Raw genomic sequence first — 25,213 nt, 5'->3', positions numbered from 1 at the left:
ATAGTTATGATAGTATTTAATAGGTGGCGCTAAAAATCGACGTACGATTCTTAGTATGAAGTACGTAAATCCATACTAATATTATAAATGGGAAAGTGTGTGTGTCTGTTTGTTTGTCAGTCCTTCACGGCAAAACGGAGCGACGAATTGACGTGATTTTTTAAGTGGAGGTAGTTGAAGGGATGAAAAGTATCATAGGCTATTTTTTGTCTCTTTCTAACGCGTGCGAAGCCGCGGGAAAAAGCTAGTCCTATATAAATAATCCTTGATCATAGGTATGTGCTCTCAATTTTAACTAGTAACCCGCCAAATTACATTTAAATTAACTAGAACTTGTAATAAAGCAGTTAAAGGGCTATAACTTTCTTCCTCTACCAGTGAAAGTTATTTTTATTATCACAAGAAATCAAAAAAATCAAAAAAACAAGACACGCCATCTTACCTTCTCGCCAATCCAGAAAAAAAACTGAATACATCACACATATCATTGGCATAATTGTATTCATGTATTCCCTTTGATCTTCTAAATTCCACCTTCAAGTTTCAGAGAAAAGGTTGAAAATAAAGATCAGTATTTATACTTTTAAAATCAAAACGTCTCAAATGGTTTTTAACATATATATAGGCGGTTATGATTTTGTATTCGGTCAGTACTGTTCCGGTGGCTGAACGATCGATTGCCTTAGTCCGATTAGAGAAAAAAAAAAGAAAAATGGCGGCAGATTTATAGTATGGTGAGTTTTGTTTTGCACTAGGGGTTAAGATTAATACCGTTATAGTTGGAATCAATAATCTAATTTAGTTAAAAACTAGTTTTTGTAGATTTTTTCACTTTAATAGGTACTTTTTTATTTTTTGAATTAAACGAATAGACATATATTTACATGGTTCATGTACATGAGTCTAAAGATCTGTCGAATTTAACGGAAAAAAAACACACCAACTTGGAAAGGTTTTTTTGATAATCAAAAATTAATGAGAATAAGTTGTGCATATTATCCATACTTAAGTGTGCGAAGTATTTCATACGAATATTGGTGGAATTTACCTATAAGTAAATGATGATTAAATAAATAAATAAAATAAATAAAATAAATATTGGGGACACCTTACACAGATCAACTTAGCCCCAAACTAAGCAAAGCTTGCACTATGAGTGCTAAGCGACGATATACATACTTAAATAGATAAATACATACTTATATACATAGAAAACATCCATGACTCAGGAACAAATATCTGTGCTCATCACACAAATAAATGCCCTTACCGGGATTCGAACCCAGGACCGCGAATAATTAAGGAATAATTTTGTGTTTCAGTCGGTAGCAAAATTTGTATAACCTTCGTGCATTGAAACTCTCGCAACGCTCAAGATTATACTACACAAAATATTGAAATCTTTCGCTTGCTCGGGTATCAATATTGGCACGCGCGGTTAAACAACAACTTTGCCCTATTCTAAAACAAATAACTGTTTTTAATAACTCTATAACAGTAAAAGTTAACTTAAGACATTAGCTTTTTAGAGTTAGGTACTTGTACCTACCCTTAAAGTTAACGGAAATCAATTTAAACAGGTTGTTTAAACTTGTTGTACTTATTATGAGATTAGCAAAAGCATGAAATATCGGGACTCTTTTTCATGTAAATACTCTTAAAAACTCGTAATTTTGGAGTGATAATATTTATGTATTACTATCAAATGAACGGTAAAATTGAAAAACATTTTTTGAAAATAAAAGATTTCAAAGTTTACTTTTCCTGTAATATCTTATTATAATGCCACTGTTTTGTGAATATTTAATTCATAACTTTTTGTTGGTAAAGTTTGGAAATAGGGGCACGGAGGGGCGTATATTTTTACAGTATCTTCGAAAATCTTTTTTTTTCTATAACCTAAAAAATGTTTTGATACGTAAAATTTAACTTCCAGAGTTTAACTAAGTTTAACTATGAAATGAAGTAAAGTACTTATCTTATACCTTTTTTTGTTACAGGTCTCTATGGCCAAAGCACAGGATCAAACATCCAACGCAACCATGGCTTGGGGCAACAACATGGACGCGAGCTGTCAAAATTTCGACGTTTTACTTTTTTACACAAAGATGGCTGCCGCGCTGGCGCGAACAACCATAGAGTTTTTCTATACTTATAGGTTTAATATCATGATGACTGTGATATTAGTTTTAGTAGTTTACGTTATTTATAAATCTTATTGGAGTCCGGTGCTGTATATCAAAGTGAGTATTTTTTGCTTTATGCTACAGAGGTATACTAAAACACACCTAGTTCGTCAGTAGAAAAAGCTTTTTCAACCTTTTTTTTTTTTTGACGAAGTGGGAATGCTGTTACGCACGATGTGTGGGACTCGCCGTTTCTTTCCCCTCCCCTGTCGCCTGCCGATTGCCTATCGAAGACATTGCAAAAATTATAATAAATTTAGAAATAAAATACTATTACGACGATTAAACCAATGAAACTAATTGATTATTGATTAGCTACGTATCTTTTCATCGAGCAATGTTTAAACTTCAAACTTCAAATAATTTATTTCAAAGTATTTTTCCTTTCTCCAAGTTTTTTATAGGAAAAACTGGAAAAATTTACGCCTTCGGCGGTACTCGAACCCTCATCAACCGCAGACCAAGCGTCCGCTCTTAACACTTTCCACTTCTTTTCTTGTGCATACCTATACAGATGTTTTCCTTACTCTTACATAGTTTTTATACATTTGACGACCGGTCTGGCCTAGCGCGTAGTGACCCTGCCTGCTACGCCGCGGTCCCGGGTTCGAATCCCGGTAAGGGCATTTATTTGTGTGATGAGCACAGATATTTGTTCCTGAGTCATGGATGTTTTCTATGTATATAAGTATTTGTATATTACATATATCGTTGTCTGAGTACCCACAACACAAGCCTTCTTGAGCTTACCGTGGGACTCGGTCAATCTGTGTAAGAATGTCCTGTAATATTTATTTATTATTATTTATTATACATTTTTCAGGAGCTATCAGACATTGGCTATGAGCACGTACCAAAGGGGGCAAACCGTGAGATCCGGATCGCCCGGGCAATGAAGAGCCGTCAGTTGGGGGTGAAACTGCCCCCTCCATATCCAAACGGGTGGTTTGCTGTTGCGGAGAGCAGGGACCTGAGGAATGGGGATGTCACTAGTGTGGACGCTTTAGGTAAGACCTCACAATTTTTAGGGTTCCGTAGTCAACTAGGAACCCTTATAGTTTCGCCATGTCTGTCTGTCCGTCCGTCCGTCCGTCCGTCCGTCCGTCCGTCCGTCCGCGGATAATCTCAGTAACCGTAAGCACTAGAATGCTGAAATTTGGTACCAATATGTATATCAATCACGCCAACAAAGTGCAAAAATAAAAAATGGAAAAAGATGTTTTATTAGGGTACCCCCCCTACATGTAAAATGGGGGCTGATATTTTTTTTCATTTCAACCCCAACGTGTGATATATTGTTGGATAGGTATTTAAAAATGAATAAGGGTTTACTAAGATTGTTTTTTGATAATATGAATATTTTCGGAAATAATCGCTCCTAAAGGAAAAAAAAGTGCGTCCCCCCCCTCTAACTTTTGAACCATATGTTTAAAAAATATGAAAAAAATCGCAAAAGTAGAACTTTATAAAGACTTTCTAGGAAAATTGTTTTGAACTTGATAGGTTTAGTAGTTTTTGAGAAAAATACGGAAAACTACGGAACCCTACACTGAGCGTGGCCCGACACGCTCTTGGCCGGTTTTTTTTGTGATAAGCTGATGGACTTTTGCCACAAAATAACACCTATGGATAAAACGGCCGCCCGATCGATACAAATGTCTCCATCATCTTCCTCCTTGAGTTATCCCAGCATTTAGCACTGCTCATAGGAGGCTGAGATCCGCTTTGACAACTAATCCCAAGATTTGGCGTAGGTACTAATTTTACGAAGGCGACTGCCATCTGAATTTCCAACCTGAAAGGTAAAACTAAGCCTTTTCGGGATTTGTCTGGTTTCCTCATGATGTTTTCCTTTACCGAAAATCTACTCCCAAATATCAAATTTCGCTCATACGTTCCGAAAACTTCATTGGTACTAGCCGGGGTTCGAACCCGTGACCTCCGGATTGAACGTCGCACGCTCTTACCGCTAGACTGTCAACGTTTCCATAACATGCCTCTATAATTATTCGAAATAGAGGTTACAATGTTGTTAATTTTCAATTAAAAGTCAGTGATAAAGTTAGTCAATGGACCAATGACCAATAATTTCTTTGAAAAGAGCGCTATATGACTCTAAAAAACACCCTGTCATTTTGTCCGTACTTCTCCCTAAGCGTGTAGTAAATTACTTGAAAGTCGTAGTCTCTCAAAAAAATTCAGCAAATAACTTTTTGACATCATGAAAATGTTTTCAACCCTCAGGTCAGAACCTCTGCGTGTACCGCGGTGAAGATGGCATAGCGCGCTGCGTGGACGCATATTGCCCCCATCTCGGGGCAAACTTGGGGATCGGGGGCAAAGTTGGGGGCAGCTGTATAGAGTGCCCCTTTCATAAGTGGAGGTTCAACGCTGATGGGGCGTGTGTTAACGTTCCTGGACAGGATAATCGTGAGTATTTTATATTCAATAGATTTGGTTGGTGTTCTGGATGCATTGTGAACACAACATCTTGAGGCAAACCTGGGGATCGGGGGCAAAGTTGGGGCAGCTGTAAAGAGTGCCCCTTTCATAAGTGGAGGTTCAATGCTGACGGGCCTTTGTCAACGTTCGTGGACAGGATAATCGTGAGTATTTTATATTCAATAGATTTTTTGGATGCATATCGTGGACATCTTGGGAAAAACTTGGGGATTGGGGCAGTTGTGTTGTGCCCTTTTCATACATCAGGAGTGGAGTTAAAGCAAAAAGGGGTAAAGGGACGGGGATTAGCACCTAGGTTTCGTTTACAAGTGGAAAAATAGTTATTTTTTATACAAGGGGGCAAAGTTGTATTTTAGCGCCGAGTGTGGAATTGAAAAACGAGGAAGTGAAAGGATTCTATGGTTGAACCACGAGCGAAGCGAATGAATAGAATCCTGAACTTGCGAGTTTTTTAACAAGTAAAATACATTTGCACCCGAGTGTAACACAAAACTTTTCCCCTCACTACGAGGAAACTACAACGCAAATAATGCGTTTATCACTGCTTCCAGTAGTTCCACAGGTGGTAAATCATCTTTATTACCAGATTCACTTACTTTTATCAATTTTAAAGCAGTTAATTTGACTTTATTCAAGGTTAAATTACTTTACCCACTAGTGGATAAAATGCGTTTTTACCCGCTGGTATTAAAGGATAAAACACGGTCTTTCCGAGCTAGTCAGGGGAAAATGATAAAACATCTGGCCGTCCCTATCGCGCTTACAAATAGTGCGATAAGGACAAAACACGTGTTTCCGAGTTAGTGAGAGAAAAAAAATATTCTTCCTTACTTGCATATGGCGTTATTTATTTTGCTTATATTATTTTATGTGAAACAATAGCTTACCTCTTAATAACTTTCTCCTTTTTGTCCTCAGCGCCAAAAGGCGTGTCCATACGCACCTGGCCCACAGTGGAGGCCGACGGTGCTATATGGATCTGGCACGACGCGGAGCGTAGGCCTCCGTTGTGGGCCATCAGCGACGCTGAGGAGCTGGCCTCGTGGGGTTACAGAGGCCGAAACGAGTTCGTTGTTGGATCGCATTGCATGGTACATTAATAATTATTGACAAGTTTCGAGTTGAAACTCCTAAATTTGCACTACAGGTAGAATTATAAGACCAACGGCCATCGGTTTTTAAATTTTTTATCTCTATTCGTAAGAGCCATATTTAAAAAAAAATACTTATTTTTTTATGATTTTTTTAAACATGGTCTTTTATCGAAATTTGATTTTAGTGAAGCGTGTTACATAAATTTAATCGAATGTTTGGATTTGCCTTCGACTTTTCTAAAAAATACAAAAGAAATTTTAATTTTAAACTAATTACAACAAAAGTTATGACCAAAAAATCAGTTTTTGACTCTAAAAGTATTCAACTTTGATGCAAAATATCACAGCAACAATGAGTTGTGAAGTAATTATGAGTTTATGAGATACTACACTATTTTGTAAAGACGATGCTGTTAATATGCTAGGCTTCAGAAACTATCATAATGTCAATGGATTCAAATCAAAGTTCATTGGCGCAAGGAACGCACTTAATATGACTTATATCCCAGTGTCTCCCGGCTAGCGATGGGACCTTTCATCCGCACCTTATGACCGCCGCTTGCCATTTTCGGCTTAGACCAGTAGGCCTAGCACATGATTGCCGCGAGAGTATGTCGCCGCGAGATAGACTACCCGTCCTTATGTCATTAATACAGTTAGAAGAAGACGTGTGATCTATCTCGCGGCGACATACTCCCGCGGCCATCATGTGCTAGGCCTACTGGGGCGGCTCACTCTGCGATTCTATCGCCGCGCTACAAGTACATGCTGGCGGCCGCGAGTTCGCGGCCTAATCAGGGGTGGCGCGCGTTCTCACGGAACGCACGTTCGCACTTTCTATTGTTACTTTACGTCGCGAGTTTTTTTAAAGTTTTATATGCGATTTCCGCGTGTGAATGTCTAATGGTGCTTAGTTAAATAGACATCATGAATAAAATAGGACATCTTACACAGATCTACTATTGATTAAGTCCCACGGAAAAGTGTAATAAGGCTTGTGTTGTGATGTTGGGATTTAAACAAAAATATGTAAATACTAGATATAGAGGTATATAACTAGAAAGTACCCAAGACTGGAATATAATAGCATAACATTTCACCTGAGTATTGATTCGTTTTAATCCATAGGCAACCCTATCGTCCGATGCTGCGCACGTGCGGCTCGTTTCTTTGTTAGAATTTTGTAGGCATTTAAAAGGCGGCATTTCGTGAACATCAAAGCAGTGGGCCTTCTGTACTTGTACTATTATATATTCTGTGCTTAGACCAATGTCGTAGTCGCCATTCTCACATGGGTACCTAAATAAATATACAGTCGCTCTCGCTTCGATTGAAAATCGCTTGAAAATGGGTATAAAAATGGCTTGCATATTATAAATAAAATCGAGATGAATTTGAAAGCACATTTTGCATTGACGAACACCTTTGCACCGATATCTGTGCCAATTTAAATAAATAAATAAATATTAAATATTATAGTACATTTTTACACAGATTGACTGAGGCCCACGGTAAGCTCAAGAAGGCTTGTGTTGCAGGTACTCAGACAACGATATATATAATATACGAATACTTATATACATAGAAAACATCCATGACTCAGGAACAAATATCTGTGCTCATTGCACAAATAAATGCCCTTACCGGGATTCAAACCCGGGACCGCGGCGCAGCAGGCAGGGTCACTACCGACTGCGCCAGACCGGTCGTCTCATCTCATCTCATGCGACAGACAGTGACAATGTTTCCATTAGCAACGATCAGTTATTAAAACGGCAGGACCTTGGAAGCCAAGGCTTTTATTGGAGCTTTTGGGCGGCGATTAAGGGACAGAGGCAACGACCCCCCTTCCGGCTCTTACCAGGGGCCCGTTTCTCGAAAGGTACAAGTCTTGTATTACAAGTGTGTTTCCATGACAACCCATACGATTTGACAGTTTGCGCACTTGTAATACAAGGCTTGTACATTTCGAGAAATGGGCCACTGGTCCAACAAATTTCGGTGGCTGCGTAACGCGGCAATGCTGCTAGCATTTTTGGCACCTTTGGATCAGGTGATAGCCGGAACAGATATTAATTTAGTCTTCATCATCATCATCATATCAGCCCTTTATCGCCCACTGCTGAGCATAGGCCTCTCTTCTAGTACGCCACTTGTCCCAGTCCTGAGCTAGTCTCATCCAGTTGTGACCCGCAATTTTCCGGATGTCGTCCACCCAACGAGCTAACGGATGCCAAGCGCTTCTTACATCTTCTATCTATCTTCTTCGCTTCTTTCATCATTACATTACAATTTAGTCTTAATTTTAGTTTAGTTTAGCTTGTTAACTTTTAGAATCATTTGCAGGATATCCCAGAAAATGGTGCTGACGTGGCCCATCTCAATGCGGTGCACTCTCCGTCCCTGCTGTCAAATATGGGAGAAAAATACCCCGTCCTGCTTAACTTTATAGGTAAGGTTAGACTAAATCATAGAAGAATAAGTAAGGGAAGAGTTGTAACTCCATACATCAGTTAATGCGGGTTATTTGTATAGGCATAGTTAAGTGACATCTAGTGACAATCACGCGTCAACTAGCGTAAATTATCAGTACTGCTACTTGTCAATAGATGTCGCGACGAACGGAAAGTCTAATGCTCACCAATTTTTAGCTAATATTACAATAGTATTAATCAATATTTTGTTTTCAATTCCTTCTGGTTGTAATATAAGTTGTAAACTGTTCTAATAAGAATAATAATTTAATTTAATTTATTGAAAAAAAAAACCTTATTGCTAATATTACATTTATGCGTTTACTTATCTTACGTGCAAGTGATACGTGCGCCCGAACTAGGAAAAAAACCGGCCAAGAGCGTGTCGGGCCACGCTCAGTGTAGGGTTCCGTAGTTTTTCGTATTTTTCTCAAAAACTACTGAACCTATCAAGTTCAAAACAATTTTCCTAGAAAGTCTTTACAAAGTTCTACTTTGGTGATTTTTTTCATATTTTTTAAACATATGGTTCAAAAGTTAGAGGGGGGGGACGCACTTTTTTTTCCTTTAAGAGCGATTATTTCCGAAACTATTAATATTATCAAAAAATGATCTTAGTAAACCCTTATTCATTTTTAAATACCTATCCAACAATATATCACATGTTGGGGTTGGAATGAAAAAAAATATCAGCCCCCACTTTACATGTAGGGGGGGTACCCTAATAAAACATTTTTTTCCATTTTTTATTTTTGCACTTTGTCGGCGTGATTGATATACATATTGGTACCAAATTTCAGCTTTCTAGTGCTAACGGTTACTGAGATTATCCGCGGACGGACGGACGGACGGACGGACGGACGGACGGACGGACGGACGGACGGACGGACAGACAGACATGGCGAAACTATAAGGGTTCCTAGTTGACTACGGATACGTAGATGATTTGATTATTTGTTGGACGGGGAGTATGGACCTGCTGGATGAATTTGTTACTGGGCTTAATAGTAAACATCCAAAGATCAAGTTTAAGAAGGAACTAGAGCAAGACAAGTCATTGAATTTTCTAGATTTGACCATTACTAGAGTTAATAATGGCCATCAATTTCAAATTTACCGCAAGCCTACACATACTGATACAGTTATACCAGCTTCTTCTACACACCCTTGGCAGCATAGGTTGGCCGCTTTTCACTGTTATGTGCATAGGATGTTGTCTGTGCCTCTTTCTGAAGAACACTATCGAGCCGAATTGGACAATATTTACCACTTGGCAGTTTCGAACGGTTATGATAAATCAATCGTTGATGGCATCATCAGAAAGAAGCGAATGGTTATGGTTAACAATATGTTGTATGCGGCACGTCCTTCTGAACCGGTTAAGAGGTGTCAAGCGAGCATTACTTATGTTGGCAAAGTGTCAGAGGACATTTATAAGATTTTGAAGTCAAACGGCATTCCTGTGGCCTTTAGGACAAATAACACTTTGCACTCCAAGCTTTGTAACGGCAAAGATAGGATCGAGAAAGGGAAAAATCTGGGGTTTATAAGTTGAGCTGTGATGTTTGTAACAAAGTGTACGTGGGCCAAACGGGCCGCAATTTCACTACTAGGTATAAGGAGCATATGGCATCGTACAGGCACAACCATCCAGAGAGATCCAATTTTGCAAAGCATTTGATAGAGAGTGACCATACTGTATCAGAGAATCATTCTTTTGATGTTTTACATGTATGTGAGAAAGGCCTGCGTTTGGGGGTTCTAGAACAGTTGGAGATAATTAGGTACAACAATAGGGGTTAATCCTTAATGAGCAGTTGAATGTTGCGTCATCGCCGTTATTACGAATTTTTCCATCTAACTTGCTTGGTAGGGGGTGGACAAAGTATAAATATGGCCGACCATTCTGGGGACGATCAGTCAGTTGCGGGACTTCGGACCGTCAACATCAGCTTCTGAGGATGCCTCGTAGAGAGGCGAAACACGTGTCGAGTTTTGTATTTTTGGTGGTGGGTTGTTATATTTATTTGCGTATTTATTTTTATTTTTGCGGTGGGAGGGTGGGAAAATTAATTGCATGTAAAAAATACGCAAGTAATTATAACAGGTTAGCACTGATTGACTTGCACGTTATCTATTCGCGGATTAGCAAAGGAAAGTTCTAGTTTACGATTAAATAAATTACACTTGGATAATATATGTTGCTATGTAAGCGTTTATAAAATCTAAAAAGGAGGTCGGTCGTGCATATTTTAAATTATTACATTTATTACATTGTTATTCAAACTACCTATCTTAAATTGCAAGAACTGCATTTTGACAGGTTTTGATACTTAATGTAGGGCAAATTTATTGCTTTGTAAATAGATGCTACCCATTGACAATGAAATTATACAAAAACATGAGAAATGCTTATATTTTTATAGGAACTTTCTTTATTATTAGAAAGAAATACATACTACAAATTATACTGTTAAAATTATACTAGACTTAGAAAACTAAAACTAAACCTATCTAAAAAATAAAAATACCTAAAAGTCTAAGCCCTGGCTTCTCGGCAAGGTGCCCATCACGCAGGCAGCATTCCCGCGCTGTATTGCAATAGCAATTCTTTGCGCGAGAAAGCTGCCGGCGCGAGGGTCACCTGTTGCCTCCCTTAACCGCTTGTGAAAAAGTTAAAAACTGATCATTAAAATGACAGAAAATGTCAATAACTATAATCAAAGTTTTTATTAATTAATTAGTTCAAAGTTGTTAAAAAATAACCAAAGTATCAATAATTTAATCTGCTCATTTTACTTAGATTTCCCCATAGTCAATTGAGTTTATGTATCGTCGTTCAGCCATTTTCCTGACGGGACAGTCAGGGTCCCCAGTTTGATGGTTGCTCTGTTTTTTGAAGAGACTGCATGTGGCACATTTCGGGTCTTCTGCTTTATTGGGGCATTCCTTGTCCGAGTGGCCTAGATTACTGCAATGTCCACACGTCAGTTCTGGTTGTCTACATGTTTTCGCAGCGTGGCCATAGAAATGACACTTCAGACATCTGGTAAGGGTTGTAAAGTCTTTCACAAGACACGATGACCAGTTAATGAATGCTCGGTTTTGAGAAATGAGAGCTCTGCGTATATTGGCTGGGACTTCAATTATGTAATTAACTAATTACAGGTTTCTAAATCTTTCTTACCTGACTTGTGGCTTAATTTTATAGAAGCTAAGAATTCTTCTCTAGTTAATTCTGGAAATTTATCGGCTATATTCTGCTCGTATAAACAACTGTAGACCTGTAGGGAAGTGCTGGTGGCCTAGAGGTAAGAGCGTGCGACTTACGATCCGGAGGTCGCGGGTTCGAACCCCGGCTCGTACCAATGAGTTTTTCGAAACTTATGTGCGAAATTTCATTTGATATTTGCCAGTCGCTTTTCGGTGAAGGAAACCGGACTAATTCCAATAAGGCCTAGTTACCCGTCGGGTTGGAAGGTCAGATGGCAGTCGCTTTCGTAAAAACTAGTGCCTACGCCAAATCTTGGGATTAGTTGTCAAAGCGGACCCCAGGCTCCCATGAGCCGTGGCAAATGCCGGGATAACGCAAGGAGGATGATGATAAACAACTGTAGACCTCTTGTTCCCGCATAGCAGACGGTACGCCTAGTACAATGATCCTGGGCCTGCGCTTGAGGGGTTCGTCGATGGTGAGATTCGGAGATGTGCTTTTAAATGTCGATTTCAATTTTTCTATGTCGTCCTTACTATCCGTGCTAATAATAACCCCGCCATTTTTAACTTTACGCAGCGCTCTTACGTACAGCTTCATTTCCTCAGGATTAATCATCTTTTGCACAAGGTTTTTTGTTTCTTCGCTTGACTTTGACTGGTCTTTAGGGTAAATTGCAACCGAACTCAAATTTACAGGGCGGACTTCTTTTTTATTGCTGGTTTTCACCATATCAGCAAAAGACACAGCGTTTGTAGTTGATGTAGTAGCGCTAACGATGCTGTTCTTGAGGGCTCGGAAACTTTCTGAAAGGTCAAGTTTTTCTTCCAGCGACTGAAGGGCGTAGTGGTTTTGGATGGCCTTTTGTTTAAGGCTTTGGTAGAGGACTGCCATGTTTGCGGAACCATGGGAAACCTTTCAGCAGAAGCTTTGGATCCTGAGCTTCTGGTCGGCGTTCAATTTGCCTTCCGTCGAGATGCTGCTAATTTCATAAAGATATTTTTCTATGTTGCTCATCCAGTTCTGAAGTTCTGAGGTTGATACCAGGTCTAGGCTAGATTGATCTGGTCTTGTTTGTTGGGCATTTTCATTCCTGGTATCCGAAGGCACTGGTGTTGATGGTGGGCTTCGTTGAGTTTTGGAGCTACGGCCGAATGGACTATTACCACTCATTTTGTATAAAGTTTTTGATAGGTACGCACTACGCACTGACGTCATAACTAAGTTTGCACAGCACAAGGAAAGAACATCGCATGACACAGGTTGTCAAAATCGAGGTCAATGCATATTGCACATGATTTTAATTCGTAAATTAATAAAATAATGCAAGACACGTCTATTCACACCGATCGATAATTGAATATATTATGTTTTTGTCAGACGAGACCCAGTTGCCACCTAGTATCGAGTAGTGGTACTGATACTTCACGCTATTTGACGCGCGATTGTGGGTTACCCTCATCTGACAGAATAATTTTGGCCAGAAACACACTTCGCATATGTTTCGCAGAAAACCATTCGGTCGAATGGTAATTTTGCAGAAAACTTAGTTGGCATTATTACTATCACGCATACGACACATTTGGCAGAATATTGTTTCACAGAGCATTACTTTGGTCGACTTTGATTTAGCATAATTGTATGTACCATAATAATCGTATAGCATAGTATTACAAGAGCAGAATTATGACACGCTATCGAAAAGGAAATACTGGCTCAGAGCCCCCGTTAGGTACGACGACGAGCGAAGCGAGGAGGAGTGTTAGGTATCTTGCATCCCCAACACATCTGACTCGCTATCGAAAAGCAAATTGCAACTTTATGCCACCCAAATATTATGCACAAATATGCACAAATATTATCTGCGAAAGTACTATTCGACTAGAAGACTATTATGCTCATCAACATTATGCCAACGTACGATTCGGTATTATAAAAATCTGCGAAATGATTTATGCCAAAGCATATTCTGCGTAATTTAACCGTGATTGTAGCTAGATATCACTTAACTATGCCTATACAAATAACCCGCATTTACTGATGTATGGAGTTACAACTCTTCCCTTACATTCCTCTATGGACTAAATACAGAAGCCAACTTTTTTACACACACATTTTAAATTTTATGAGAATAGGACATTATTTTTAATAACACGTTTTTATTAGGTCGACCTGTATGTAACTATGTAATAGAGTAAACTATTGGGTTGGCACAAAAGTAATGAGACACTTGGTTTACGTTTTATATTTTTTATTATTTGTATGTCTTTCCCATCACGGAACAATGGTGTTCCGGACCTTTGGGAGGCGTGCGCGGGGCCGAAGCCAACGCGTAGAGGCCCTTTCGACACTTTAATGAGATGTAAGGGGTACACCGAGCGGATGTTGCCCTTGCCCGTATCATGGAACACACGAAGAGGCAACACCCGCCAGGGTGTAAGGACTATTTGAGAGTTAATGGAATCTAAAATGAACTGGGCTATTTTGATGAAAGTGATGGACTAAATGGATAAAAAACCGGACGCCTGCCTAATAAAACGGTACCCAATTTTATTTCCGGCAGACGGTGACTCGTCCCCACAAGATGGGCCCCAAAAAGCGACATCCAAGATGGCTCAAGGGCAACACCGGTGTGAGAACTCAAGGGTGTCGAGAGGTGTACACCGCTTTCTGCCCAGTGGCTGTTAAGCCACTTGTACCAACTCGCGTCTTACGCAAATTTTCACTTCCACCCCTGGGGTATGTAGCCCTAACGACTCCACTCTGGACGGCCAGCCAAGGCAAGCCAGAGGTAGAGAGTACTGTCCCACCCACCCGCCTTACGGGTAACAGAACTCCCCAGGAGCACTCGGGTACGTGGGGTCGCTGTTCCCCAACAGCTCGCCACAAGCTGCCCTGCGTTGACTGATTGCACTGGTAAAACCAGTGGGCGATGGGGTCGTCACATCCCTACGCCAATATTTTTTATTATTATTACAATACAAAAAGCTTAGTCGATGATGTAATCACCATTAGCATCTATGACTTCTTGCCAACGATCCGGCAAAGTTTGGATGCCTTTCGCCTAGAACTCTGATGGCTGTGCCTCGAAAAAGTTGTTCAACTCCACCTGTACATCATGGAAATCATTGAATTGTTAACCCCGCAAATGTCATTTCAGGGCTCTAAACAAATGAAAGTCTGATGGTGCGAGGTCTGGAGAATAAGGTGGGTGGGGTATCGTCTCCCAGCCCAAGTTCTGCAGCTATTGGCAAACGGTAGATGCGACATGAGGTCGAGCGTTATCACGTAGTAAAATTACAGTGGCTCGTCTTCGTCGTTTTTTCTTGATAGCAGAAGATAGTTCGGTGAGCTGTGTTGAATATTTGTTAGCGTTTACAGTTTCATTGTGTAATAGTTCATGAAACAGCATGCCTTGCGAGTCCCAGAAACAACAAAGCAAAACTTTTAAGCGGTTCTTTTGACTCAGCTTCGGTTGAGTTGGTGGCGTTTCTTCTCGAGGCAGCCAAAAAGCACGACGTGTATCGTTCTCATAATAAATCCATGATTCATCTCCCGTAACCAGATCAGTCAAAAACTCTTTACGTCGGGGTCGCAGCAAAAGTGATTGACAGATGGCGACACGGACTGCACGACTGGCGTCGGTAAGGATGTGCGGTACCCATCGAGCCAAAACTTTTCGATATCCAAGCTCATGCAGATGGTATTCCACAGCGTGGTGACTGCAGTTAAGTGCTTCCGCTAATTCACGAGTAGTAGCATCAGGATTCGACTGTAGTTCGCGGCGTAAATCGTCATCATTGAATGCAGGTGGTCGCCCTGAGCGTGACTGACTTTCAAGGCTCCTGTCTCCTGATTTAAAACGGTCAAACCATCTGGACACCGTGGCATGGCTTGTACTTCCAGCGCACAATGCAGTGTTGATATTGTCAGCCGCAGCCCGCGCACTGTGGCCTAACAAGTACTCGTATAAGTAAAGTGTTCGAACTTGTCGCTCGTCCATTTTATTTCAATCTAACTAAACCAATCACGAGGGCGGCTTTATATACCCTCACATTAGAAGTACCTAGAATGTTTTACAACATACTAGAATATTATCGAAAACAATTAACTTAAGAAAGAAAATGTATAGAGTTTTGTAGAGTGTGTCATTACTTTTGTGCCAACCCAATAATTTAACCATCTTCCAAGGATCGTAGCTTAATGAAAATGGCAGCTGTATGTATGTGACAATACAATGGTACTGTCCAACTGATCTGATGATGGAGCTGAATTGGAACTTCATTATGGAACATCGTATCGTAGCTGTTTATGGATTTCATAGAAAAGACTTGTAATGAACTTTGACCATGATTAGGTTTTTAGTTTGATTGCTATAGAAACGTGTTTTTTTAGTTTTTCTAACTATAATTTTTAGTCTAAAAACTGATCACGATTATAATTGGTAATCTACTTAGTTTTGCTTGAATAAGTTAGTCTGGCATCAAATATATCGAATGGATAGTAGCCGCAACATGGGGCAGAACCGAAGAATCCTTTCTACTGTAATCACACTTACACATATGTGTATTTTACCTACTGGGATCATATATTATGTGTGTGTAGATACTTAATTTCAGTCTCATCACTTTATTTTATGTATACTTTCATAATTATATACACATCTGTTTCAATATTGTATGTAATGTATATGGCGCAGTTGGTAGGATTCCATTTTTAGGATAACAATTCCCATCACAAAAAAATCCTTATGCTTCAAGTGTAAAAATAACGTTTTCTTCTGAAATTCGAACCGTTATCCGTTCCTATGGCAGTTGAGACTTACGGATACTTCAGGCATTTAAAAACACCAGTACGTACCATGTTCTAATAAGAGTTTTAAATAAGGATGTACCGACTATTGATTTGGCCGAATAGGCCGACTACCGACTAGTCGGCGCTGGGGTGGCCGATTAGTCGGCCGATTAGTCGGCTAGTCGGCCAAAACAGTTTTTTTAACTAAGTTTTACATTTTGAATGTCGTTTTTGGTCCTTTGTTTGCGCTTTTCATGATTTTTTTACAGGTTTCAAATGTCTATGAGAATATTTAGATAGATTTTCCATTTTCAACAACCGGTTTGGCATAGTAGGTAGTGAATTAGTAATCCTGCCCATGAAATTGATAGTCCTAAGTAGGACATTTATTTTTCTGATATCTGATATTTGTTATTTTGACTAAGAAAGGCATAACAAATAGGTACATAATACAACCACATCAGCTGTTGATTTATTTTTGTACTGTTTTTCTATCACTTATGAAGTGCCGACTAATCGGCTTTTTTGCCGACTAATCGCCGACTACAAAAGTGGCCGAATAGTCGTCTTTCCCGACTAGTCGGTACTTCCCTAGTTTTAAATGATTCACGGTTACTTTCATTAGACTTACATTGACCGGGACTGTAATTATGATTACCTTTTTGATGTTTGTTGAGCTCCCGACATTTCGACGCAGTTGCATGCATCATGACATTCATGACGTACTGCGTCCTCGCACCAGTAGTAGGGTAGTGCAGTTGTCCTCTGTAAGAAGAACCTCGCCCTCGACTGTAGCCTCTACTGAAATAAGTATTTTTACGTTGATTATTGAAGGCGTATACTTCACCTGTCGTATTATTTGAGTGCGTCTCCTCATCCTTCGCACCCTGTATAGCATCCTTTAAAGACGCGTAGTCACGTGCCGCAATAATAGTACTCACTCGACGATTGCGCAATCCGTCGGCAAATCGTTTTATTGCCTGTTTTTCATTTAATCCTTTTAATATATTAAATGATTTTGAGTCTCCGTCTGATTGCGCGATCGTGAGATCGACAAACATTTTCGACAATTTTTGACCAAAGTCGTCAATCGAAAGATCTGCTTGTCTCAGCGTCTGTAATTTATTTTGAATAGCAGTGGCTGATTTCTTAGGCAACAATAGCTTTTTCATGTCGGCCACTAAAGCTTGAACAGTAGTGTAGGACGAGCTTAATTTCAATTTTGCTACCTGCGTAAGCCTATTTTTTAAGACAAAATTTATAAGCTGTAGCTTCCCGTCACTTTTTAAAGTAGAATCGTAGTACTCAATGGAGTCTATTAATTGATTTATGGCAACTTCATCATCTGTCATTGATGGTATTAATGATAGCGCTATTTTCAAACTAAACTCGTCCATTTTTAATTTTTCTTTAGATATAGCTTTTGAACTTGTATAGGTTTTCTGACAAAAATCCTCTATTTGTTTATACAAATTTCTAATATGCTCGCAAAAAGTTTCAATATCTAATAACCTTTGTCCCGTTATTAATTTGTCATTTATTTCCTTCTTTATTACTTCACAAAGCTTTAAATATTCAGAATAAACTAAAAATGCTTCCTCTAGCTTTAAGTTAAGGACTTCGGATGTCCGTCTATCATAACTAAGTTTAACTAGATAATCTTTTATGCTTTTCAATTCGTTAAATATTTCTTGTAACTGACTTGACATGTCAGAATAGCATATGCAGTTATCTTACAATAGGTACTTATTTAAACCCTAAAATTAAAGAAAATGGAGTTCTATGTATAATAAACGTAACATTACGCACTTTTACCTTAGTTCCGATTTTATGCACGCACTAAATTTCACTGCACTTTTCCGAATACGCGCACTTTACCGTACACACGCTGTGGTCGCTGGGGTGACCTGGGGCACTCGTCGTCCTGATGCTGGATGTACCGGGTCACTCGTTTGCTCTATCCGCTGTGTAGGAGACACCTCGAGTTGGCTCACTGATGACAGTGAGCCTCACGCAGATCGCGATTAAAAGATCGACGAAGATTGTATTGAACAATCAAATCTCTTGACCATCTGTCATGGCACTTCTTGTACAGTTTATAGCAGCTGTAGAGTATTCCGATGCCCAAAAATGAGCAAATCACTATCATGACAATACTGATCGATGACAAGTGATATTTCATCTCGTGGAATGGAGCGTCGTTGGCGGATCTTCCTGCGGCGTTTTGGCTAATAAAGACATTTTCTTTCTCTACTCTTGAATTGCACATATTTGTAGCTTTAAATAAAATTGCGATATACGAGTGTGTCGGATCACGTCCTTTAATGCAGTTCTGCACACGCGGCGGCGCGCGAACCCGACACCTCACGTGGCAGGGTCGCCATGTGGTGCGGGAAGTTGGGCGTACAATTAAACACAGTGAATGCGGAATAATGACTAAGGTTTTATTTAATAAACACCTAATTTATAGTAGTACAAATAGCAAGGTTGCATTATTACTTACTTATGAACTAACTCCTTACAACGTAGATTAAAAATAAGAAGATCATACCATCCCATACATTAAAATGCGACCGCCTAAGAACGCGCATACACCACACATAGATGGCGCAAAAAAAAAATGTCTTGTAGCTTACGATTATACTTGTAGATGGCGTTAAGTGTCTCTTTTGACATAGGTTTATGGCTCGAAAGTGACACTTAACGCCAATCTACAAATAATCGATGGCAACAGGGCATTTTTTGTGGCGCCATTTAGATAAGATAAGATAATCATTTATTGCGAACCATGGTTACAAAGTTGTTTGCATATGTACATAGGATCACATGGCACCCTGGTGGGGTATGGCAATTTTTAATACATACTATTTAAACTTAATTACTAATTAGGCTTATGTGGTGTAGTGTATGCGCGTTCTTAGGCGATCGCATTTTAATGTATGGGATGGTATGATCTTGTTATATTTAATGTATGATCATTATTACGGAAAAGGTAATCACATCACGGTCTATATCTAAATCTACCTTGTTCTCAAACTCAAACTCAAACTCAAAAATATCTTTATTCATGTAGGCCTAATTACAAAGCTCTTATAAATAGTTCATTACATATACATTATGATCATAATGTAACCTAAGTTTGTAAGTATCAGAGCAATTTATTGTTCATAATAATATTGACTCTAGAATTATACAGTTTCATATAAAAATAATCCTTAAACAAAAAAATGTATAATTATATATGTATATATAATAACACATGTCTAGAATATTTCTAGGGAAAATCCAATGTCAAAAAAAATACAATATTAATTTCATCAACAATAATAAAAACATAAAAAATAATGAACCATTTCGAAGTGATTTCCAATAACAATTAATCCCACGTTGTTTTATCATTCATGTAGTCTTGTGTTGTATGATAAGCTTTGGAAATACACGCTTTACATAATTCTTAAATTTGTTAATTGACAATATATGTTTGTTTGACAATATTTGTTAATTCAGTAATATACAGGGTGTAAACCTAATACGGGCGAACCTCTTAACGGTGGTGAGTATAGGACATAAAAAATGGAATTAGATAACTTTTACCATGGGGTCTCATCCGGAACAGTGCAAAATTATTTCCAAATAGAAGTCATAGATGGCGCTAAGTGTCACGATTGACGATTATTATTTTTTTATCAACTAGATTTAAAGGTATTTGAAGCGTCATAAATTAAGTACATTATAAATTAAATACAAACATCGATGACAACACAAATTTAATGCATTATTTTAGAAATTTTCAAAGAAATAATATCACGTAATATATTACTACTGACTATGACGCAACAAAACGTGAACAACCTGCGCGCGACAGTATCGAGCTACCTAAATTTTATTGCATATTGTCACTAGATGGAGCTGCCACTATCTACAGTATACTGCCAACGAAACGGTGCGATTGTGTGCGTTCCGTTCATTGAGTTATATGTACTACGTACTATAGGCGACGTTGCCAGACGGAAACTCTGCACAAGCTGACAGATTCGCGGAGTGCGCGAAGCGGTAATTTACGCGTAGAGTAGTAAGTCCACCATCAGATGTGACACATTATTATATTCCGCCTGTCAAAATTATTTATTTATTTATTTACAACTTAAAAAATACAAAGTAAGCGATCACTGCCGCCCATGGACACCCGAAACACCAGGGGTGTTGGAGGTGCGTTGCCGGCCTTTAAGATGGGTGTACGCTCTTTTCTTGAAGATTTATCTTCTTCTTTAAAATACAAATATATACTTATATATATAATAATATATATATAGTGCGGTCAGTTTTTTTGGACAAAGCGTATCCATTGTTCTCTTTTTTCATGACCAGGCAAAAGAAAACAGCAAAAAGTGAGCGTGCTAAAAATACAATTTTACTCAATAACTATTAACAATCAATAAACAAATTAACTTTTTTTTATATTATAGTAACATAATTCATAAAGTAGTAAGTAGTTACCTAATAATTTTCCAAATTGAAATAAATATATTTCGCAAATCTATTAGAGGTGAAACACATTAGTAGGAACAATGAAAATGGCACATCTGCGTGGTTAACTTTTTAGTCTATGATTGCGTCACCAAAATCGCGGAAGCCTCGCTCCCGCTCGCGTGTTCGTAGAATATTCAGCTGTCGTGTCGGCCGATAATATTTGTTTGTGTGCGTTAATAATGTAGGTATACGTTTGTAGTAGTGTGCGTGACAAAAATGTCGTCTATTAAACAGCTGCCAATGATCGAAATTCAAATTAGTTGAACAATTTCCATTGAAAAAAAAGTTTGTAATGCATCGGTCCGAATTGCGGATACTAGTTTTATCATCTTTTAGTAGATATAATTGAATGTAAAATTATTTATTTTGCCTGACACTCTTGAGTATTTTTTTATGCCGTTATTTTAATTCTACAATATAATATTTGGAATATAGTGCTTTATAATTATTAAATATAAAACATTTTTTAAATACTTTTTGATACAAAATCATACTTCATTGATTTGGAACAACGCTTTTTATCGGACCTACATCCGACACTATCGGAAGCGTTTATCGGATGTAGGATGTCGATCTGACACCCGATATCGGATCGGATAATGTGAAAACGGCCTAAGCATTTACCGTTAGTGCGTTTTCACATTATCCGATCCGATATCGGATGTAGGACCGATATCCCATACACTGAAGCCGCCATCTTTGATTTTTGCCTTTGAAATCCTTCCGACATTTGCCACATGCACGACCGATGCGATGCATGCGAAATCAAACCTTATCGATATGGAAGTATGAGACGCGACGATTGCCGACTGGCTAGGATTTCCGAACGCACACGAATGCGCGCTCGGTCGCCGATCTGCGGCGGAGTGGGCCAAGACCTCGACGCGACGCCGTCAGCAACTAAGTTTACTAAGTACTACCTAGGTACTTATAAATAGTCAAGAGCGTTTGTATGGAGAATTAACTCTTCCTGTATCGTCTTAAGGATGAAATGTAATAATATTCATTTCTATATTTCTAATTAACTACGCGCCTGCTTTCGAGTGCTTTAAATTTTAACAAATCAATGCATCCTTTGGTCGGGGGCTGGGGCCTCTCAACTCAAGGTCGCCGGCGCGCGGCGCCGTGGTCGCGGGGCGCGGGGCGTGGGGTGCGGGGTGGGGCGCCGCGGATCTCGTTCATTCAATTCCGCTTGCATGTGTTGCGGACAGAGCGAGTATATTATACGTACGCGGCGAGCACACATACAAGCCGCACGGCAACGCCATCTAGTAATGTTCGACTTTAAACGTCCATGTGACGTTATAGGTTTAGTGCGTGATAGCTAAAACAGATGTCGCAAGATGTTGCAGTTTGATGACTATTTCGACGTAGGATACTGATAAGAGTTTTGTTGGCCACGCGTGGCTACTAGCGCCATCTAGCTCTTTGAATGTGGATTAAATTTAGCCTACAGGTCTAGAATACTTAGGACGGCGCCCATTTTTAGTATGGGATTAGGTATCTGTACTAGTATTATTTGATCTGTGCTTTTACTTAAAATTGAAATATTTTTTTTATCCATACAAAATAATTCGGCCCGCAACGTAATGCAAACACACTCGCGTTAACCGCTCGTTGACAGTTGTCATTGATTGTCATCGCAACCACGTTTACAGTACATTGCTGCTGGGAAAATTTTCAAAAATTCTTTATGGGGTGAAAATTAAAAGTAACTCAAAAACACCTCTTAATTAATGATAACAATATTGAATTATATGCCTGGTTTCATTTATCGCCCCTATTAGGTTTACGCGCTGTATGATTCGGAAGTTTATTATAAAATCGAACACAATTACCCATGAATGATTTTTTAATTTTACAGAGCCGAGTGAAGGGCACCGCGAGTTTATGCTTATTTCTAGTGTTTATATTATGTGCATCACAGTTTTTCTTAAAATTACAAATGTTTTCTTGTTGTTTCTATTCTGAAATGAATGCATATATGTATTTACAGGGCAACACTCATGGTCCGCGGAATGGTCGCGCGGCGAAGGTCACATGGCCACAATGAAACTAGAACACCACTACAAGATAGGGGACCTCAGTTTATTCCACATGGACGTGGTGGCTACACAGGTAACGATACAAGTGTCCTGAGACTCCTGATTCCACGCTGCATATCTATGATTTTATATCGCGCTAATGGAGTTCCAAATGTCTACTGTAAATACAACGGGTTCCCTCTATTTGGCATACATTTACATACATACATACATACAATCACGCCTGTATCCCATGAAGGGGTAGACAGAGCACATGAAACTACTCAAGTTTCAGTGCCACTCTTGGCAAATAAGGGGTCGATAGAAAACGAAAGTGTGACATTGCAGTGACAGGTTGCCAGCCTCTCGCCTACGCCACACTTTAACCCATATCCCACAGTCGCCTTCTACGACACCCACGGGAAGAAAGGGGGTGGTGAAATTCTTAACCCGTCACCACACGGGCATACATTTGATTGTCCGAAACGATTTTCGCATAACAGACTTCGCATAATCGGTTTTCAGCGAATGTTAATTTGGCAGAAAACTTATTTGTCATAATCTAAAATAATACTAATATTACTTTGTCCGAAAATAAGTCCGCATAACACTGTTTACGCCGATTGTTTTTATGAATAAAATTGATTCGCATAATTGTGTTTGGCATATTTCTCTAAATCTGAATAACCACCCACGCTAAATGCTGTCAGGAGAGTCGGTTAGGTTAGGTTCGAACTGCGACCTCAATAAATACAACATTTTGTCTAGAATGTCGGTTAGGTTAGGTTAGAACTGCAACATCAATATAGTAGTCTTACCTATGATAAAAATTCTGCGTGGTAAATTTCGACTAAACAATGTTATGCACAAATAATTTATGCATAAAAACCATTCGGCGAATAACCTTTATGCACGAAATATATTCGGACAAACAAAACTATGCCTAGAAAAATGATGCGTACCTGTACTATGCCATAACAGATTATGTGAAAGGTTAATTATGCCAAAAAGGGGAACCAAATATAACATCTGAACAACTCTCAGTAGACTTCGGGCCCTAATAGGCAACAACACGCGTCTTATGTATAAAATGCCATCGTGAGGAAACCGGACTAATCCCTAGGGCGTCCAGTTTAACCTCTGTGTGGGGAGGTCAGTGTGCATAGCCAAATGCCCACACGCTTCACTATTCACTCACGATTCGTGAGCGTTTCGTTAAGCGTTTGTGCAGACGGCTTCGTAAAAACTAGTGACTACGCAAAGTCTTGGAATTAATTGAAAAAGTTGAAGTCCCCTTGCTGTTAAGAACCGTGGCAAAATGCCAGTTATTAAGAAGTATTTAAGGTTATATTTAAAATTGAAAACGGGACTTAATTGCCTATATATTACTATGTTTTAAACACCAACCTCCGTTTCAAGGACGGCATTTGTCCCCATGGTCTCGAAGCAGACTGGCTGAAGTTGACATCAACATCTTCTGTACGAGTTTTTCACTTGGTCCTGACTACCCACTTGAACAGTTTGTGTACGGATGTCACCTTATCGACACACAACACTCACGATATTCGGTTTTACAACCTGCGATATTTGTTTCTTCTTGCATTTACTAATGACCGGGTTCCATGTATTTAATGTTTATTTCAATCTAAAAAAAAAAAACATTGCTCCACTGTTTTGGCAATATTTTTAATTTTTCTTTGTTCTTTCAGATGGGTCCCGGCCATGTTCGTCTACACGTAGATACCGGGTTCGGACCCCTGCTTATCTCCCAATCAGTGACCCCTATAGGACCATTACTACAACGAGTCGTCCATAGAATGTTCTCACCCGCTTATAACGCTCCTATAGTCACTGGATTCATATGGGGAGAGAGTTATATGGTAAGTTTTGAAGTAACGATTATTTTAAAATGATTGATTAAAGCGCCATCTATTGACAAGTATTATTACGCCATCTATTGCCAAATATTGGAAGTAAATTAAACTGACGCCTAGGCCCCGTGGCCGAATGGCGAAACGAAAACGAAACGCCGCGAAAGGTAATCTAGCTCTGTCGCGCTATATCAGGAATATTCTTAGCCATGTTTGATGAAAATCGATCCACAATGTCGGGGGTTTTATTTTAATATAAATTTTGTGTTTGATAATTTAGATTTTTTTTTTCAGTTTGAACGTGACGTGATGATTTGGAACAACAAACGCTACATGAGTTCTCCGGCCTACGTGCGGACAGACAAGACGATTCGCGCCTTCCGAGCGTGGTACTCTCAGTTCTATAGCGAAAATAGCATTAGTTTTAAAGACGCTACACAAAATCCTTTGGATTGGTGACAGCGCCATCTTGTGATGAGTAGAAGTAGTTCTCAAAATACAAACTGCTTTTACTCTCCGCCAATGAGAACCAAATTTAGGGCGTGATACTTGCAGTTCTATAG

General features: G+C 39.1%; 1 protein-coding gene across 1 annotated transcript; it reads left to right on the top strand.

The window, feature by feature from the left end:
- The first annotated feature begins 664 nt into the window (after window positions 1-664).
- On the top strand, window positions 665-25,213 carry LOC125239468 (cholesterol 7-desaturase nvd). The gene is made up of 9 exons (XM_048147078.1): window positions 665-734; window positions 2,001-2,243; window positions 3,010-3,193; window positions 4,431-4,616; window positions 5,568-5,740; window positions 8,090-8,195; window positions 22,752-22,873; window positions 24,489-24,659; window positions 24,945-25,213. The coding sequence occupies exons 1-9, from the start codon at window positions 732-734 to the stop codon at window positions 25,107-25,109; spliced, it is 1,353 nt and encodes a 450-aa protein (XP_048003035.1). The 5' UTR covers window positions 665-731; the 3' UTR covers window positions 25,110-25,213.

Source organism: Leguminivora glycinivorella, chromosome 25 (genome assembly GCF_023078275.1).
Source record: "Leguminivora glycinivorella isolate SPB_JAAS2020 chromosome 25, LegGlyc_1.1, whole genome shotgun sequence".
Taxonomy (NCBI): Eukaryota; Metazoa; Arthropoda; class Insecta; order Lepidoptera; family Tortricidae; genus Leguminivora; species Leguminivora glycinivorella.
This window is presented reverse-complemented; position numbering and strand designations above follow the sequence as displayed.

Coding starts and splice junctions, on each gene's coding strand:
- LOC125239468 (XM_048147078.1), top strand. Junction 4,617..5,567: donor CGTTCCTGGACAGGATAATC/GTGAGTATTTTA, acceptor TTTTGTCCTCAG/CGCCAAAAGGCGTGTCCATA. Junction 5,741..8,089: donor TTGTTGGATCGCATTGCATG/GTACATTAATAA, acceptor AATCATTTGCAG/GATATCCCAGAAAATGGTGC.